At 35.0% G+C, this 16,257-nt stretch overlaps 1 protein-coding gene across 11 annotated transcripts in view; it reads left to right on the top strand.

The window, feature by feature from the left end:
- CEP112 (centrosomal protein 112) overlaps positions 1 to 16,257 on the top strand; it is a 392,220-nt gene that overhangs the window by 19,076 nt on the left and 356,887 nt on the right. For 8 of the 11 annotated variants that reach the window (XR_013354742.1, XR_013354744.1, XM_077853711.1 and 5 more), the window contains exon 4: positions 14,475 to 14,568. The exons of 1 other annotated variant lie outside the window; for it this stretch is intronic. Coding sequence is in view for 8 of the 10 variants with exons in the window: in XM_077853711.1 (XP_077709837.1) it covers positions 14,475 to 14,568 (94 nt within the window). In the remaining 2 variants the exon portion in view is untranslated. The remainder of the gene's footprint in view (positions 1 to 14,474; positions 14,569 to 16,257) is intronic. 2 more of the 11 variants (XM_077853714.1, XM_077853710.1) reach the window with 1 other exon arrangement.

Below are 16,257 nucleotides of genomic sequence, written 5' to 3'. Positions count from 1 at the left end.
ATATTTTTTCTCTCCTTTTGCATTTTACTATAGGCAACAAGAACTACTTTGCTTGGAAATCTCCTTCACTATATCACTCACCCAATTTACTAAGCACTTTTTCTATTTTACATGTTACTGAAGGTGATAGTATAGCTTTCTGCCATTGTAGTAAAAGAATACCTCTTCCTCTAATTTTCAATAACATGTCTCTCACTTTGTCTTGAGTTCTCACTAGCAATGTCCTTAAATTTAAGATTTCTACTAACAGCTCTTCAAGTCAATTTTGTCTTACTCTAGCTTACTACTCAGTCATTCCAACCTCTAACCACTATCTGATTCAAAAGACTTTTCCACATTTTAGAGTAGTAATAAAAATCTGTATTAGTTGTCTATTGCTGAATAACAAATTACTCCCAAGTCTTAGCAGCTTAAAAATAATAAATATTTATTATCATGTGGACATGGCTTAGCTGGGATTTTGGCTCAGGTTCTCTTATAAACATACAGTTAAAGTATTTGTGGGATGTTTGTCTGAGGGCCTCAGTCTTACGGCTTTCATTTAGAGGCTTCCCTCTGTTCCTTGTTTAGACTTTATCCAGCATGCAGCATGGCAGCTGGCTTGCATTGGAGAGAATAAGCAAGATGGAAACCAGGCTCTTTTTGTAAGCTAATCTTGGCAGTGATAGCTTGTCACTTGTAGATTCAGGTTATTAGAAGTAAATCATTAGATTCACTGTATACTCAATAAAAAGGGCTTATAGAAGGGCATGAATACCGGGAAATGGGGATCATTGGGAGCCACATTAGATGTTATGTAGCACATACCTAGAACAAGTATCAAAAATAAAATAGACATATAACTGGGAATAAATATAGCTAGAGGGATTAAAATGGAATACAGTAAAATAGTCAACACAAAAGAAGGTAGGGAAGAACAGAGGAACAAAGGAGATGGGAAAAATATGAAATAAATAGCAAAGTGACATATTAAATAGAACCATATCAATAATCATGTTAAATGTAAATGGACTCAACAGCCCAATCCACAGGCAGTGATTGTTATATTGGATAAAAAAACAAGAACTAATTGTATGTTATCTCTGAGACATACTTTAATATACAAAGACAAGTAAATTGAAAGAGATGTAGAATGTAGAGATCTAAAATGAAAACAAGGATAAGAAAGTTGGAATGCTGTATTTAATATCAGGTAAAATAGAGGGTAAGCTAGGGAGAATTATTAGGAACAAACAATTTTGTAATGATACAAGAGTCAGTTCATAAACATGACATAACAATTATAAATGCGTATGTAGAAAATAAGCAGGGGGATCCTTGGGTGGCTCAGCGGCATGGCGCCTGCCTTTGGCCCAGGGCGTGATCCTGGAGTCCTGGGATCGAGTCCCATGTCAGGCTCCTGGCATGGAGCCTGCTTCTCCTTCCTTCTGTGTCTCTGGCTCTCTCTCTCTCTCTCTCTTTCTCTATCATAAATAAATAAAAAAAAATAAATCTTTAAAAAAATAATAAGCAAATAATCTTCAAAAACAAGAGGCAAAAATTATAGCTAAAGGGAGAAATAGACAAATCCATAAATGTTGCAGATTTTAACACCCTTTCTTAGGAACTGATGGAGCAGAAAAATCAGTAAGGCTAAAGGACTTGAACAATGCACTGACCCACCTCAGCCTCATTGACATCTATAAAATACCCCACCCAATAGGTGCAGATTACACATTCTTTAAGTACACATGGAATGTTCATCCAGATAGGTCATATCTAGGTCATAAAAGAAATCTCAGTTGATCAAAAGATGAAAGACACAGAGTATGTATTCTGTCCTCGTTTGAATTTAATGAGAAATGAACAATAGTAGTATTGTACATCCAGAAAAGCCCTCAAATGTTTATAAATTTAAAAAATAACTTCTTTTTAAAAAAGATTTTCTTTATTCATGAGAAACACAGAGAGAGAGGTAGGGACATAGGCAGAGGGAGAAGCAGGCTCCCTGTGAGATTCCGGGATCACAACCTGAGCCAAAGGCAGACGCTCAACCCCTGAGCCACCCAGGCACCCCTTTTAAAAAAGATCTTATATTTAAGTGATCTCCACACCCAATGTGGGGCTTGAACTCACAACCCTGAGTCACATGCCTCACTGACAGCCAGGTGCCCCCAAAATATCACTTCTAAGGAACTCATTGGTCAAGAAAGAAATCACAAGGAAATTTAGAAAATATTTCAAACAAAGGATAAGGAAAATATAAAACTTAAAGGTACAGCTAGGGAAATTTACAGTTTTTAATGTTTATAACAGAAAAGGAGATAACAAAAATCAGTGATCACAGCTTCCCTTTTTGGAAGCTAGAAAAATAAGAGATGAGTGAACCCAATGTAAGTAAAATGAAGGAAATAATATAAATAGTAGAAATCAATGCAACAGAAAACAATAGAGAAAGATCAATGGACCAGGCATTAATTTTTTTTTTTTTGAAAAGCTATATAAAATTGGTTAATACTGGTCAGACTGATCAAATAAAAAGAAATACATGGACAAATATAAAAACCTGTAGAATTTTTAATTTTGGTGTATAATTCCATTTTTTTTAATTCCATTTTTTTAAGAGTAAAAAGTAATATGCATAAAATAGTTATAAATATGTGTTAATGAATACATGGTATGAATAACAGAATTGTGGGGAGAGATGTGGAGCTATAAAGTAGTAGAGTTTTTGCATGCAATTGAAGTTTATTTTTTTTATTTTTATTTTTTTTTAATATTTTTTTCAATTTTTATTTATTTATGATAGTCACAGAGAGAGAGAGAGAGAGAGGCAGAGACACAGGCCGAGGGAGAAGCAGGCTCCATGCACCGGGAGCCCGACGTGGGACTCGATCCTGGGTCTCCAGGATCGCGCCCTGGGCCAAAGGCAGGCGCCAAACCGCTGCGCCACCCAGGGATCCCGCAATTGAAGTTTAAAATATATTGTTAAACTTTAGGATTTGTGTGTATGTGTGTGTGTGTATGTGAGTGTGAGATCTTCATGGTAACCACAAAGAAAATATACAGAAAAGGCTATGAGAAGGGAATCAAAACATGTTACTACAAAGAAATCAACTAAAAAGGGCAGCAGTAAGGGAGGAAATGAGAGACAAAGAAGCTATAAGAATACAGAAGATGGCAATAATAAGATTTTGTCTATCACTAATTAATTGCATTATGTGTAAATGGTTAAACTCCAGAATGAAAAGTCATGGCTTAGCAGAATGGATAAAAAATGCCAACTATATGCTGTTTACAGGAGATTCACTTTAGATCTAAGGAGACACACACATTGAAAATGAAAAGATAAAAAAAAGATATTCCATGTAAATGGTAACCAAAGGAGAGCAGATATGGCTACATATCATACAAAAGTATGATTTTCTTAATTTAAGAAGTTTTAATGAGACAAGGACATTATATTATGATAAAAAGGTCAATTCACCAAGAAAACATAACCATTACAAGTATATTCACCAAACATCTGAAGTCCTAAATATATGAGACAAACATTGATAGAACTAAAGGGAGAAATAGCTCTACAATAATAGTAGAAAACTCCAGTACCCCACATTCCCACATTCAATAATGTATATAACAATCAGAAGACTTGAACAACACTATGGACCAATTGGGCCAAACAGATAGATGCAGAGCTTTCTACATAACAACAGCAGACTACACATTTTTCTCAAGTGTGCTTTGAATATTATCTAGGGTAAACCATATGATAAGCTACAAAAAGGTCTTAAAGAATTGAACTCACAAAGAGTATTTTTTTTTTCTGATCAAAATATAGGGAAACTAGAAGTCAATAGCAGAAGTAAAACTGGAAAATTCACAAATGTGTGGAAATTATAATAACTCTAAGCAAGCAGTGAGTCAAAGAAGAAATCAAAAGGGATATTAGAAAATATCTTGAGATAAATGAAAACGAACACAACAACATACCAAAATTTATGAGAGGTTGTGAAAGTAGTGCTAAGAGGGAAATGTATAGCTGTAAAAGCTTACAGTAAAAACGAAGGATCTCATATTGACAACCTAAATTTGCATCTTAAGGAACTAGAAAAAGAAGAACAAACTCCAAAGTTAGCAGAAGGGAAATAATAAAAATTAGAGCAGAGATAAACAAAATGGAGAATGAAAAAGACATTAGGGAAAAAATAATACCAAGAGTTGTTTTCTTAAAAAAAATTCAACAAAATTGACAAACCTTTAGCTGAATTGACTAGAAAAGAAAGAAGACTAAAGGAACTGAAATTAGAAATGAAAGAGGGGATATTACAACTGTTTTAATAGAAATAAAAAGGATTATAGGTGAGTATGATGAGCTGATATATTCCAACAAATGGGATAAGCCAGATGAAATGACCAAATTACTAGAAATACATAATCTACCAAGAGAAGAGATAGAAATCACAAAGAGATAGAAAATCTGAAAAGACCTCTAACTGTTAAGGTGATTGAAGGAATATTCAGCAGTTTCACAACAAAGAAAAGCCTTCGCCCATATGGCTTCATGGGTAAATTTTACTGAGCATCTAAAGAATATTTAATACCAGTCCTCAGACTCTTCCAAAAATTGAAGAGGAGGAAACACTTTCAAATTCATGGCATGAGGTCAGCATTATTCTGATACTAAAGCTGGGTAAAGACTACTGGAAAACTACAGACCAATTTCCCTGATGAATATTGATGTAAAAAATCTTAAAAAAAAGAATAACTAGCCTACAACTTGGCAGCATATTAAAAGGATTATTTACCGTGACCAAGTGGGATATTCCTGGAATGTAAGGGTAATTCAACATATGAAACTCAATCAATATAATACCTACATTAACGGAATGATGGAAAAAACCACATGATCATCTCAATTCATGCAGAAGAAGCATCTGACAAATTTAATACCCTTTTATGACAAAAATGCTTAATAAACTAGGAATGGAAGGGAATTATCTCAAAATAATAGTCCATGTATGAAAAGCAGACAGCTAACATCATACTTCATGTTGAAAGACAGACTTTCCGCTAAGGTCAGGAACAGGACAATGATGCCCACTCTTGTCACTTCAGTACAGTGCTAGAAGTTCTAGCCAGCGCAATTAGGCAAGAAAAAGAAATAAAAAGCATCCAAATTGGAAAGAAAGTAAAATCATTTCTGTTCACAGATGACATGATCTTATACACAGAAAACCCTATGTATTCTATAAAAAACTGTTAGAACTAATAAATTTAACAAAGCAGCGGGATACAATACCAACACAAAAATCAGTTGCGTTATTTTATATGCTAACAGTAAACAATCTAAAAAGGAATGAAGAAAACAATCCTATTTGCAATAGCATGACAATGAATAAAATACTTAGGAATTAAAGAGGTGAAAAACTACAAAATGTTGCTGAAAGATATTAAAGAAGGCATTAAAAAATGAAAAGACATCCTGTGCTCATGGAAGATTTAATATGTTAAGATGCCAGTATATTCAAAGTGATATATGGATCCAATGCAGTACTATCAAGATTCCAGTGACGTGTTTTTTTTCTTCCCTCAGAAATACAAAAATCCATCCTAAAATTCATATGGAATCTCAAGTGACAATGAATAGCCAAAACAATCTTGGAAAAGAAGAGCAAAACTGGAATCCTCACTCTTCCTGATTTTAAAATTTATTGCAAAACCATAGTTACCAAAACAGTGGTATTAGCATAAAGATAGACATATATAGAATAATACCCCAGAAATAACCTCTTGCACATATGATCAAATTATTTTTGACAAGGGTACCAAGACCAGTCAATAGGAAAAGAACAGATTTTTCAGCAAATTTTGCGGGGAAAACTGGATGCAAAACATGCAAAAGAATGAAGGTGGACTTTTACCTTACAGTATATACAAAAATTAACTCAGAATGGATCAAGACCTAAACATAAGAGCTACAACTATACAACTTTTAGTTGAAAATATAGAGGAGAAGCTTCATGACAGTGGGTTTAATAATGGCTATGACACCAAAAGCAGAAAAATAGATGAGTTACATCAAAATTAAAAATTAATGTGTATCAAAGGATACAGTCAACAGAATGAAAAGACATCTCATGCAATGGGAGAGAATATTTGCAAATTGAAACATGATTAGTCTTCAGAATATATATCAAAAATTCTACAAGTTGGGATGGTTGGATGGCTCAGTCGATTAGGTTTCCAACTCTTGATTTGTGGCTTGGGTCATGATTTCGGGGTCGTGGGATTGAGCCCTGAGTTGGGCTCTTTGCCCATCTTGGAGTCTGCTTGAGATTTTCTCACTCTCTCTCTTGTCCCTACCCTCCCCAACCTCCGCTGCCAGGCTCACCCACACATGCATTGTTTCTACAAAGAAAAACAAAAGCAAAAATTCTACAACTCAGTGTCAAGAAGAAGACCTGTCTGGTCACAAAGTAGGCAAAAAACCTTGAATAGACATTTCTCCAGAGAAGTTACACAAATGGCCAAGAAACACATGAAAAGATGCTCTGGAATGCAAATCAAAAATATGCTAAGATATACCTCACAGCTATTAGGATGGCTGCTAGTAAAAAAACTCCTCAACTAGAATAGTTGTTTCTTAGTAGCAAGGATGTGGAGAATTGGGACCCTTGTGCACTATTGGGAGGAATGTAAAATGTGATAGGCTACTGTGTTAAATAGTATGCCAGTTCCTCAAATAAATTAAAAATAGTTACCTTATGATCTAGCAAACCAACTTCTAGGTATATATCCAAAAGAATTGAAACAAGGACTTGAACGATTATTTGTACACCCATGTTCATGGTATCATTATTTGTACTAGCCAAAATGTAGAAGAATTCCAAGTGTTCATTAGTTGATGATTGGAAAGAAAATGTGGTATATGCAGAGAGTGAAGATGAGTGAGCCTTAAAAAGGAAGGAAATTCTGAAGCATTTTATACCATGATGAAACTTGAAGATGCTATGCTAGGGGAAATAAGCCAGTCACAAAAACATGAATACTGTATGTTTCCACTCCTGTGAGGTACCTGAAGTAATGATATTCATAAAAGCAGAAAGTAGGATAGTATTTGCCAATGGCTGCAGGCAAAGAGGAATGGGGTGTTACTGTTTAATAGGTACAGAGTTTTAGTTTGGAAGATGAAAATGCTCTAGAGATGGATGGTGGTGATGGGTGCATAGCAATATGAATGTACTATTTTAAAAAAATATTTTATAATTTGGGAGAGTGTGTGAGTGGATGATCAGGGGGAGGAGCAGAGGGAGAGTGACAAGCAGACTTCGTGTTCAGTGCGGAGCCGGGCATGGGGCTAGATCCCATGACCTTGAGATCATGATCTGAGCTGAAACCAAGAGTTCAATTTCTAACCAACTGAGCCACCCAGGCACCCCTGTGAATGTACTTAATGCCACTAAACTACACTTAAAAATGGTTAAGACAGTAAATTTCATGTGTCTTTTGCCACAATTAAAAGAAAGAGAGAAAACACGAATTAGCATTATCCAGAATGAAAAGGAGACTCCATATGGATTCTGCGCACAGTAAGAATATAAAAAGAATAATATAAACAGCTTTATACCACTGAAAACTTTGACGAAGTGGACATGTTCCTTGAAAGACACAAAACCAACACTGACTCAAGAAGAAATGGGAAATTTGAGTAGCCCTGTTTCCACCAAGGAAACTTAATTTGTAATTAACCACCTTCCCACAAAGAAATCTCCAAACCCACATGGCTTCCTTGGTGAATTTTATCGGGCTTTTATGGAAGAAATACCATCTTGCATGAAATTTTTTTTCAGGAAATAGGGAAAAAGGGAATGCTTCCCAACTGATTTTGTTCAGTCAGTATTATGTTGTTTCCAAAAGTAGACAAAGACCTTACAAGAACATAAAACTGTATACCAATATTCCCTCATGGACATAGACTTAAATGTTCTTAATTAGCAAATTGTATCCAGAAAAAGGATAAAAGGGTTATTATATCATGAATGTACATGGTTTAATCCCAGGAACATGAGGGGTTTTGGCACTTCATCACATAAATAATTTAAGAAAGAAAAATCAAGTCATCATCTCAGTAGATGCAGAGAAAGCACTTAACATAATGCAACAACTATCCATGATAAAAACTCCCAGTAAGTTAGGAATAGAGGGGAACGTCCTCTGCTCAATTTGTTATCCATGAAAAACCAAAGCAATTATACGTAAAGGAAAGAAAAAGGTAGAGGACTTAACGTTCCTGACTTTTAGAATTAAAGCTACAGTAATAAAGATAGCAGTGTTGGTGAGAAGATAGATAGAGCCATAGATTAGAACAGAAATTCTAGAAATATATCTGCACATATACAGTCAATTGATTTTCCATAAAGATGGCAATGGAATTAAAGGAATTAAATCAAATTATGAGGGAACAACTGGATATCCATATGGGAAAAAATGAAATGGGTTATAGACTTAAATGAAAATGCTAAACCTAGAGAGCTTTTTTTTTTTTTTTTTAAGATTTTATTTATTCATGAGAGACACAGACAGAGAGGCAAAGAGAGAAGCAGGCTCCATGCAGGACTTGATCCTGGGTCTCCAGGGTCACGCCCTAGGTCGAAGGTGGCGCTAAACCGCTGAGCCACCCAGGCTGCCCCAACACTAGAGAACTTTGAAAAGAAAACAGAAAGATCTTTGTGACCCAGGAATAGGTAAAGATTACTAAAATAAGTTGTAAAAAAAAAAAACCCACAAGAAATAAGTTATAAACTGGACTATTTAAAACTTTTTTCTTTGAGAGACATCATTTGGAAAATCACCTGGCAAGGTACAGAATGGGAGAAAATATTCTAAGTACAAATATGTGACAAAGAACTGTGTCTAGAATATGTGAAGATCTCTTTACAATTCAAGAAAAGTAGACAACCTAATTAATGTGCTAAAGATTTTACAGATATTTCACAAAAGAAAATATATCAATGACTAATATGCGCATGTGAAAAGATGGTCACCATTATTCTTGATCAGGAAAATGAACATGGTTGAGTACAATGTGATATTACCACACATGCATTCGAATGGCTAAATTATAAAGACTTAGAAAGCCAAGTATGCTGATGATGTGATGAAACAGGAAGGCTCATGCAGTGTTGATGAGAATGTAAACTGGCACAATCACTTTGGAAAACAGTTTGTTAATTTTCTAGAAAGTTTAAGATAACTTACCATATATGATTCCATAATTCTATTACCAGATGTTTAGTCAAGACAAATGAAAATGTATGTCCACATAAGTACTTGAATTGGAATGTTCATGGTTTTTTTCATAGTATCTGAAATGTGGGGACAATCAACATGTTCATCAGCATATGAATAAATATGCAAGCTATGGTTCATTCATATTAGGGAATACTACTAATCAATAAAAAGAAATGAACTTTTTAAAAATGAGATTTATTTATTTGAGAGAGAAAGCACATGAATGGGGTGAGGGGTGGGGAAGAGGGAGAGCATCTTTCAAGCAGACTCCCCACTGAACATGGAGGCCCACAAGGGGCTCCATCTCATGATCCATGAGATCATGACCTGAGCTCAAACTAAGAGTTGGATGCTTAACTGACTGAGCCATCCAGGGGCCCTAAGAAATTAAATTTTGTTACATGTAACAATATGGCTGGATCTCAAAAACATTTTCTTCAGGTGGAGAAGCCAGACATAAAAATGTACATACTGTTTGATTCCATGTACATGAGATTCTATTAAATAGGAGTTGTCTGGGTTTGTAGGAGATTGACAACAAAGGAGCTTGAGTCACCTTTGAGTGTGATAGAATCTTTATTGTGATGGTTATATAAGTATTTGTCAAAATTCATCCAACTCTACATTTTAAGTGGATACAGTTTTATTGATATAAATTATACCTCAATAAACTTAATAAAAATCATATCCAGGTATTGTTGAGGCTTCCTTGGTATGGCTTCTTCTAATCTAAACACCTGTGAACTAAAGGAACAAGTGATTTCCTCCACCTCCCAGCCTGGCTATAGCCAACACATGGTAGAGAGCCTGGCAAGCTCCCATTCAAAAACCAGGGAAAATGGGAGACCCATAGTGATGACGATTCTATAGCAATTCTGAAATCTAGCCAGGTATTTGTTTCCTGTTTCTTGATTAGGGTTTAGTGTTTCTTTCTGGGGATGTTCCTCATGACTCTTTGCTGTGTCTTTTGGGCTCTTGGCTTTTCCCTCTCAATTATTATTATTTTTTAACCATAAGGAATGATTTGCTTCCTTAAAGCTGAGTAGTTTTCCTAGCCTCCCTCCTGTTTGTAGGAATTTGGAGAATCAAATGTCTCTTTTCATTTTGAACTCTGTCCCTTTCATATGAAATTAGTCTGATTCAATGGTTTTGAGGCTATGTCTGTGTCCTTTGCCTTTCCTAGGCATACACCTTCTTATAAGCCATAGCTTTCAGAAATGATCACTTGCACTGAGTTTCAGTTTCCTCTCAAGGGCAAGGAACTCCATTTCTGCCTCTGGATTCTTGGTGAGTTTGACTTGTTCCTCTACTTTGGGGAACTTTGATCCCCTTCTACTTCTCCAGAGTAACACTTCCTGCCGTTTCTCGTTGTTTCTGGAACCAGAGCCTGGCAGATCTCAGGTTCCATCCTTTTCATGGCGTTGCATTTTTGTTCTAGCTAAAAAAAGTGACATAGTAAGCTCCTCTTTTAAGCTTTTCTCTGATGCAGTCTTGACTGACATTGTCACTACTATTCCTTTAATTATTATTTCCCCAGTTCCTATTTATTTACTCCTTCTGGAATTCATATTATTTCAGTGTTAGAGATTATGGAACTATCTACTTTATCTCTTGCATTTTCACTTATTATAATTATCCTTTTATTTTTTCCTGTGTGTTATCTGAATATTTCTTATCCTAGTTTTGTAATTCACTGATTTGATTTCATGTTATTTTATACTTTATTTATTTTTTAAAGATTTTATTTATTCATTCATGAAAGACAGAGAGAGAGAGGCAGAGATAAAAGCAGGCTCCATGCAGGGAGCCCAAAGCGGGACTCCAGGATCACGTCTCGGGCTGAAGGCAGGCGCTAGACCGCTGAACCACCCAGGGATCCCCTTATACTATATTTAATCTGTTATTCTCTTCCATTATGATTTTGAAATTTGGTAATCACGTTTTTCATTTTTTTAAAAGATTTTATTTATTTATTCATGAGAAACATACAGAGAGAGAGGCAGACACACAGGCAGAGGGAGAAGCAGGCTCTCCACAAGGAGCCTGATGCAGAACTCCATCCTGGACCTTGGGATCATTCCCTGAGCCAAAGGCAGATGCTCAACTACTGAGCCACCCAGGCATCCCCATGTTTTTCATTTGTAAGCACATTTGTATGATAATAGATTGTTCATTTCCTTTTTACATCTGAAATATCCATTTGAATTGCACTGGTAACACAAATTAAAGTTATATCTAGAAGTTCCCCGTATATCTATATCTATGTCTCTATATATATATATTTATTTTGTAGGAGGACATTTGGTCTTTCTTTAAATCTTACATGTCTTGTGTCTTATCTCTTTATCTTTATGAGGACACGTCTTTGTTTCTTTAGTATTTGGAATCAAGAATAATGTTGAGAGAATGGTTCTGGATTCCTGCTGAAATATTTTAGCATTAGGAAAAAGTGAAAGGGAAGAATTTATATTTCCTATAGTTTTTCTCCTTCTGAGGAGGAAAGAGGCATTTGGATGTCAGGGAACTTACTAACATAATTACTAATGTTTCTGTGTTAGTTTCAGCACCCTGAAATTGATCAAGCCACAGTCCCTGTCTTCTCACTGGCACAAGTACCATAACCGTGAGTTCCTGTAATCATGTCCCTTGCACCAGTTGTAGGCTATGTACGAGCATCATGCCTTGCTGTTCTGTGTGGTAGACAGCACCAGTTACTCTTCCTAAAGAGGCTTATGGTGTTGAGCGTTGAGCTTTATCTTCTACCCTCTGTCTCATGGTCACTCTGATCTCTGGCTCCATCACTGTGAGTTTGAACTGTCTTATCTACTTTGAGTTCCAGTAAATGGTGTTTCCAGCTGGAGACAGTCTTAATGGCAAGAAACGGAACTTCTTGCCTAATGTCCATGTCTCTTGTGCCAGCGGATTTTAGCAATTATATGGCCTCCTTCATTAGTTGTCTCAACTGCCAGCGCAAGAAGGTGGCTTCAAGCAGTGCCTCTGCTTTCCTTGGCCTGAATGGGAGCATGGATTAGGGACAATATAATGAATTTAGTGCGGGACACATTGAATTGTAAGAAAGTAGGGCTTTTCAGTTTGTATTTGTAATGGGGTTAGAGGTCGAGAGAGAGCAGTTTGGGTTGGAAATGTTGACTTCGTAATCAAAGCTCCTTGTTATTTGAAACTGATAGTCCTTTTATTTATTTTTTATTTTTTATTTTTTAAAGATTTATTTATTCATGATAGGGAGAGAGAGGCAGAGACACAGGCAGAGGGAGAAGCAGGCTTCATGCCGGGAGCCTGACGCGGGACTCGATCCTGGAACTTCAGGATTGCGCCCTGGGCCAAAGGCAGGCACCAAACTGATGAGCCACCCAGGGATCCCCCTGATAGTCCTTTTATTAGCAGTTTGGATTGTCCAGAGGGAATGCATGTAAAAGGGAAATAAATAAGGTTAGACACAGAGTCCTGAGATTATAGCATACTTGGGGTGGTCAGGGAAGGAAAAGCTGCTAAAGGTTATTGTGAAGGAGATTTCCGAAGAATTGAATGAGAACGGGGGAAGAATGGTTCTACAGAGCCAGTAAATATGGCTTCTTTAAAACACTGTTCCTTATGTTTTGGGGAGATCGACTAGGGTAAGGACACATAGTGGCTCATGTGCTTGAGCAACTAGGAGATCGTTGATGACTTCCCAGCACTTTCGGGATGAGTGGAAGTCAGATTGCAGTTGATTGAAAAGTATACGTCAGGTTAGGACATGGATCTAATAACTTATTTTGAAAACTTATGAAAGGAAAGAGGTGGATTGGTACAGAGGACAGCTACAAGTGAATTAAAAGGATATGTTGTTTTATGTATGCACCCTGTGTAATAAATAGATAAATGTTTCAGTCCTCTTTTTTTATTAATATTTTCTATGAGAATTTCTTTTAATATTTAAGCATTTTTCAATTTTTAAGTTAGCTCTTTTTATGATTGTTTAATCTATTCTTAAAGAAAGACAGGCCAGTGCTTAGTATGATGTATCAGATTGCCTCTTCCTACATCCTTAGTTTTAAATGTTTATATCAGCTCAAGCACATGGGCTAATGAAATTATTCTCAAAATATTACTTCATCTATTTTCTTGTTTGTTCTTAAGTATTTGGATATCTGGGATATTGAGTAGGGGTATATAAATTAATAGCTCTCTTTAAAACAGCTTTTTCAGATATTCTACATTACTTCGTAACTAGTCTAAGGATTGTTGCTCTTTCAATGTTACTAACAAAAACACATTCATTGTCATCTTGTCTTTTTCAACTACTATTCTGTCCTTGAGAATACTTAGTATGGACCAGTATTTGTGAAGGGAATCCTGATAGGGCTTATGGTTAAAAGTTAGTGACTTTAACTCATTCTTTAATGGTTAATTTCCATTTTATGTATCTTTAAGGAGCTGTTCAGAGGAAAAGATATTCATAATAATGAAACTTTCATTGAAATAGCTTGAGTAAAAATACATGAGAGACTCCAGGCTAAAGTAGAATATTGAGAATGGTATTTTTACACTATATTTTATATTGGAGAAAAGTCTTCTTGTTCAAATTCATTTGGAAGCTTACACTATTTTCCTATTTATACTGTATGTACAACATTTTACCTGAATTAATGTGGTGTATTTTAAATTTAAGACTTTGATTTATCTGTAGTTTCTGACATGGTTTCAAATTAATCCAAATTTTCAGTACACAAGATACTTAAATTTTATATATTTTAATGCTTCATCTTGATGTGCAACATGAATCCAATAACACTTACTAACCTTTTAAAAGAATTATCCTCTCTGAGAATATATGTTTTATTTTTCTCTTGTTCTCTACCTTAGGAAAAGAAGGAGGGAGGAGAAAAGGTTTAAATACATGTAGTTAAAAAAAATACATGTAGTTTATTAATAGTTTCACTTAAAAATAGCACTTGTTTGTAAGCAAGTGTGTGGCATTTAGGTGACATTTTACTTATAGTTAAGCCTAAGTGAATTAAAACATAAGAAATACAAATGGTTGTTATTCGCATTTATTTTTTCTTTACTATGGAAACATCATTGTTAAATATAAACAATCATCTGATATCCAGGAGGAAAAAATTAGTAATCCTAGATTTGAATGCCCATGTGTCCTCTGAATTTCCCCCATTCTGATTGTTACTATTTTGGTCTGTTAGTAGGGAGCAATCCACTGCGAACCTCCAAATGAGATCCCATTCTATGAGTCCAACCTCCAGAGAAGATGGACAAAATATTACCCCAAAGAGTTGTGTAAGATCAGATTCTACTTTTGTTTGTTTGTTATTTTAAAATAACTCCACAAATGTTTAATTTCATGTTTGTCAAAATTCCAACAATTATTTGAAAACAGTGAATAAAGTCTAAATGTTTTGGTGAACACCCTGATAGCAAAGAAAATTGTGTTTGGTATATTCCACCTTGTTCCTTCTGCTTTCTCAATGATTCTGAGGCATCATGTGAAGCAGTGTGTTGTTTCTCTTGTGCACTGAAGAATGACTTTGGAAAGCTTCATTTTTTAGTTTTTTTTCCTTTCCCCTTTTACTCAGAGTATATGTGTGTGGGTATGTGTGTGTGTATATAAATGATTAGACATCCAGTGGTCACAAATTTAAGAAACTGGGATTAATTTGTAGTGAAGTAGGGGACATTGCATTTTTGCTGAAAATGAACTATTTATGTCCTGAAATGTGAATGCCTCTCTTGCATCTAATTACTTAACATGGTTTTGGTTTGAACAAGGTGCTAGTGAGCATTCCAGTTGGCTTTATAAAGAGAAGAATTTTGTCTGCTTACTATGGCCTTTCTTTTGTAACTCTGGCTTGTCTTGGGTTATGTGACTTTTAGTTACAAAGAGATCATGTGTGATGCGTGACTGTTCAGCAAATATTGCTCCAAACATAACTCACTGCATTTTCTCCAGTGATAGTTTGGAACTTTGGAAAATATTTTAAGGGCAGCGTGTTTTAAATATTTGTGGGTTTATTATCAACCATTACATTCACTTAAAATAAGGCAGGTGCTTTTTCTTGAGAACTTCTTGTTCACAAAGAAAAACAGACAAGAAGCAGGGGACCAACAATATAAATAATAAGGAATTTGAATATGGTATATATAATAAATTCAACATTCTGTTCAATAGAAATTTGGAGATAATAAGATATGAAGAACATTTTAGTATATCTTCATCACTTCAGATAATTTAAATGATTATAGGTAAATTTATTTATTAATAATGAGGTTTTTCTAAAAGCGTGAAAATGCTGTGCCAATAAATTTAATTTAAAAATACATTTTTTGGCTGTACTGTAACATACACATTATTATTATACACAGATTTACTTTTCTAAGTTTCTAGAGCTTTTAGATCATTGCCCATTTCTGGGTACCAATTTTAGACTGTGTTCAGTTAATTATATTTTTAATCGGCTTTGATAAATGTGTAATATAATAAGTTATATGGGAGGAGAAAAAAGCATGCAATTTTAATTTTTTAAAAAGTAAAATTTCACCATTATTGTGTTCTCATGATGTGAATCCAAAGCTTATTTCTCTTTATATTCAGTGTATGAATGAGAATTAATTTCAGAACAAAGAGCTTCTTGGACATCAACACAAACTTCCCTGTTAACTAATTTTAAGGATTATAAATAATTCATCTTTTCAAGTGTTTCCCCACCCCCCTTTAAAGCTACTGTGGTATACCACAATTAAAACTTTTTGTAAAAGAACTTAAAGAGAAGAATCTGGAATAATTTTTAAAAAGTTCTTTTGATGTGTTTTTTTTTTTTTTTGAATCTAGTTACTATGCGAATATATTGGAAGGCACCTCATAGCCCTCAGCAGCTATAATAAACAGTCATTACTTAGAATTGAGAACTCTAGCTCAGCTGACATAAACCTTTCCTCTGAGGGTGATGCACCACCACCAGAAAAGCACAC

The sequence above is a fragment of the Canis aureus genome, chromosome 16 (genome assembly GCF_053574225.1).
Source record: "Canis aureus isolate CA01 chromosome 16, VMU_Caureus_v.1.0, whole genome shotgun sequence".
NCBI lineage: Eukaryota > Metazoa > Chordata > Mammalia > Carnivora > Canidae > Canis > Canis aureus.
This window is presented reverse-complemented; position numbering and strand designations above follow the sequence as displayed.